Below are 1,199 nucleotides of genomic sequence, written 5' to 3' on the forward strand. Positions count from 1 at the left end.
AGAGGCGCGATCGGACCTGAAGCTGTTTAATGAGCGACATCATTACTGTGGTGGAGAACAATCAGATGGAGGGGTTTAAAAAGCTGCTTTTATTCACCACATTGACTGGTAAGTTACTTTCCTTTCACCAAAACGATGAATTGTTGGTATTAAAATAGACATTAAAGTCTTCTCTGATGATGACCTCGATTCCCCCCGCCGACCTCGGCTCACCTTCTCCCCCAGGGCCTTCAGGCTGTCCAGGAAGCGCGGCCAGAAGTCTTTGAACAGCGGCCGGTCGATCTTCTTCAGGCTGTCTTTGGTGCTGGCATCGACGCTGACGTACAGCTGAGTGACGGGATCCAGGCTCCTGAAGACGGGAGACGTGGAGGAGAGTTACAGCAGCTGAACTTTACAAGCTCAGCACCGCACAGCTCTATTTCCATCCCTCGTTCTCTCAGACTCTTCAGTCTATCTGTGGTTTTAGAATCCTCTAATTACTGAAAACAATCAGTTTGTTGTTGCACTTCTTTATTGTATTTCATTATACAGTGTTCCATCGGTAAATCGCTGTTTACCTTTCACAGTCTTGATGTTTCGAGGCTTTTTAGTCACATTTTTCCTGTTTTTTTATTTTTTGTTTTGTTTTACAGCATATTAAACTCTGCATTCTGATTTGCTTCAGTTTAAAAATGTACATAAATCTTCAATCGTGTTTTTGTCCTATAAAACTGGACTTATTTTCCACAAAGGCTTAAATCAGGAGTGCCCACAGTCAGTCCTCGAGGGCCGACCTCCGGCTGGTTTTTCAGAAATCCTGCCTTATCTGCTGCTGATTACCTGGATCAGGTGTGTTCTTTAGCCTAGGGATCTGTGACCTTCGACACTTAGAGATCTATTCAGGTCAATTTCTTACTGACTACAATCCAGAAGGAGACACAAAATCCAAGAGAATCTGGCTACAATAAAGACATCTTTTTAAGATTTTTACCTTTTTTGCAGTTTCTTCTCTCTTTTATTAACCCCCTTTTGCAGTTTTTTTCTCTGCAACACTCTGTCACTGAGGAAAAAAACAGCATTTCGCCGTCTTTTTCTCTGGAGATAAATCGGTGTAGTTACATAAATTTGAACACTTGTTACTAATGACTTGAAAGAAATCAAACGATGAACGTTCTGGGCTGCACGGTGGCGCAGTGGTTAGCGCTCTCGCCTCACAGCGA

The 1,199-nt window shown here is 43.0% G+C and overlaps 1 protein-coding gene across 1 annotated transcript in view; it reads right to left on the reverse strand.

The window, feature by feature from the left end:
• Positions 1–213: 213 nt before the first annotated feature.
• The window catches only part of LOC112139258 (NACHT, LRR and PYD domains-containing protein 14), a gene marked incomplete at its 3' end in the record, with an annotated part of 14,683 nt that continues 13,697 nt past the window's right edge, over positions 214–1,199 (reverse strand). Inside the window, exon 3 of the mRNA XM_024262007.1 lies at positions 214–349. Coding sequence (XP_024117775.1) covers positions 214–349 — 136 coding nt within the window. The remainder of the gene's footprint in view (positions 350–1,199) is intronic.

This window comes from Oryzias melastigma, unplaced genomic scaffold (assembly GCF_002922805.2).
Source record: "Oryzias melastigma strain HK-1 unplaced genomic scaffold, ASM292280v2 sc00586, whole genome shotgun sequence".
In the NCBI taxonomy this organism is placed as follows: Eukaryota; Metazoa; Chordata; class Actinopteri; order Beloniformes; family Adrianichthyidae; genus Oryzias; species Oryzias melastigma.